Source organism: Nothoprocta perdicaria, unplaced genomic scaffold, assembly GCF_003342845.1.
Source record: "Nothoprocta perdicaria isolate Ctin4 unplaced genomic scaffold, notPer1 scaffold_413, whole genome shotgun sequence".
In the NCBI taxonomy this organism is placed as follows: Eukaryota; Metazoa; Chordata; class Aves; order Tinamiformes; family Tinamidae; genus Nothoprocta; species Nothoprocta perdicaria.
This window is the reverse complement of record NW_020455659.1, coordinates 117,065-117,624: the sequence shown is the minus strand read 5'-3', so window position 1 is coordinate 117,624 and position 560 is coordinate 117,065. Positions and strand designations below refer to the sequence as shown.

At 71.8% G+C, this 560-nt stretch overlaps 1 protein-coding gene across 1 annotated transcript in view; it reads right to left on the bottom strand.

The window, feature by feature from the left end:
• Positions 1–290: 290 nt before the first annotated feature.
• GFRA2 (GDNF family receptor alpha 2) overlaps positions 291–560 on the bottom strand; it is a 12,985-nt gene continuing 12,715 nt past the window's right edge. Inside the window, exons 8-9 of the mRNA XM_026045887.1 lie at positions 486–539; positions 291–416 (exon numbers count right to left, since the gene is read on the bottom strand). Of these exons, the coding sequence (XP_025901672.1) occupies positions 291–416; positions 486–539 (180 nt within the window). The remainder of the gene's footprint in view (positions 417–485; positions 540–560) is intronic.

Sequence of the window (560 nt, the reverse complement as noted above, 5' to 3'; positions counted from 1 at the left end):
CTCTGGCTTGAGCAAAGCCCCCAGGACACCTTGGAGAAGGTGAAGAAAAGGAAGGAAATGGGGAAAAAAAAAAAGAAAAAAAAAAGGAAAACCCAAACATTGCCCAGCATCACGAGGGTCCTTCTGCTGCCCAGCCCGCGCGGGGCTGCGGGCACGCTGCGGCTGCCAGCGCGAGCCGCCCCGCTCCTTCCCAGCGCGGGAAAAGCAGCGATCCCGGGCGGAGAGAGGCCGCGAGCCGCTTGCGCGCGCGCCCGGGGCGAGCGCGAGAGCGTGGGCGCCGCGCGGGCACCCTAGCGCAGCCTCGCCAGCAGCCAGGGCGCCGCGGGCAGCAGCCAGCCCGGCGCCGGGCGCCCGCCGCTCGCCGAGCGCTCCGCGAAGCTCTTCTGCTCCGGCGCCAGGTCCGTGGGCAGCTGGCTCTGCGGGCAAGGAGGCGGTGAGGAGCGGGCGCCCACAAGCGCGCCGCGCGCGCCCCACGCCCCGCTCACCTCCGCGTAGCACAGGCTCGGCTCGCCGGACCCGTTAGGCTTGGCTCCGTGCTCCTGCGGCACAGCGGAGCGGCG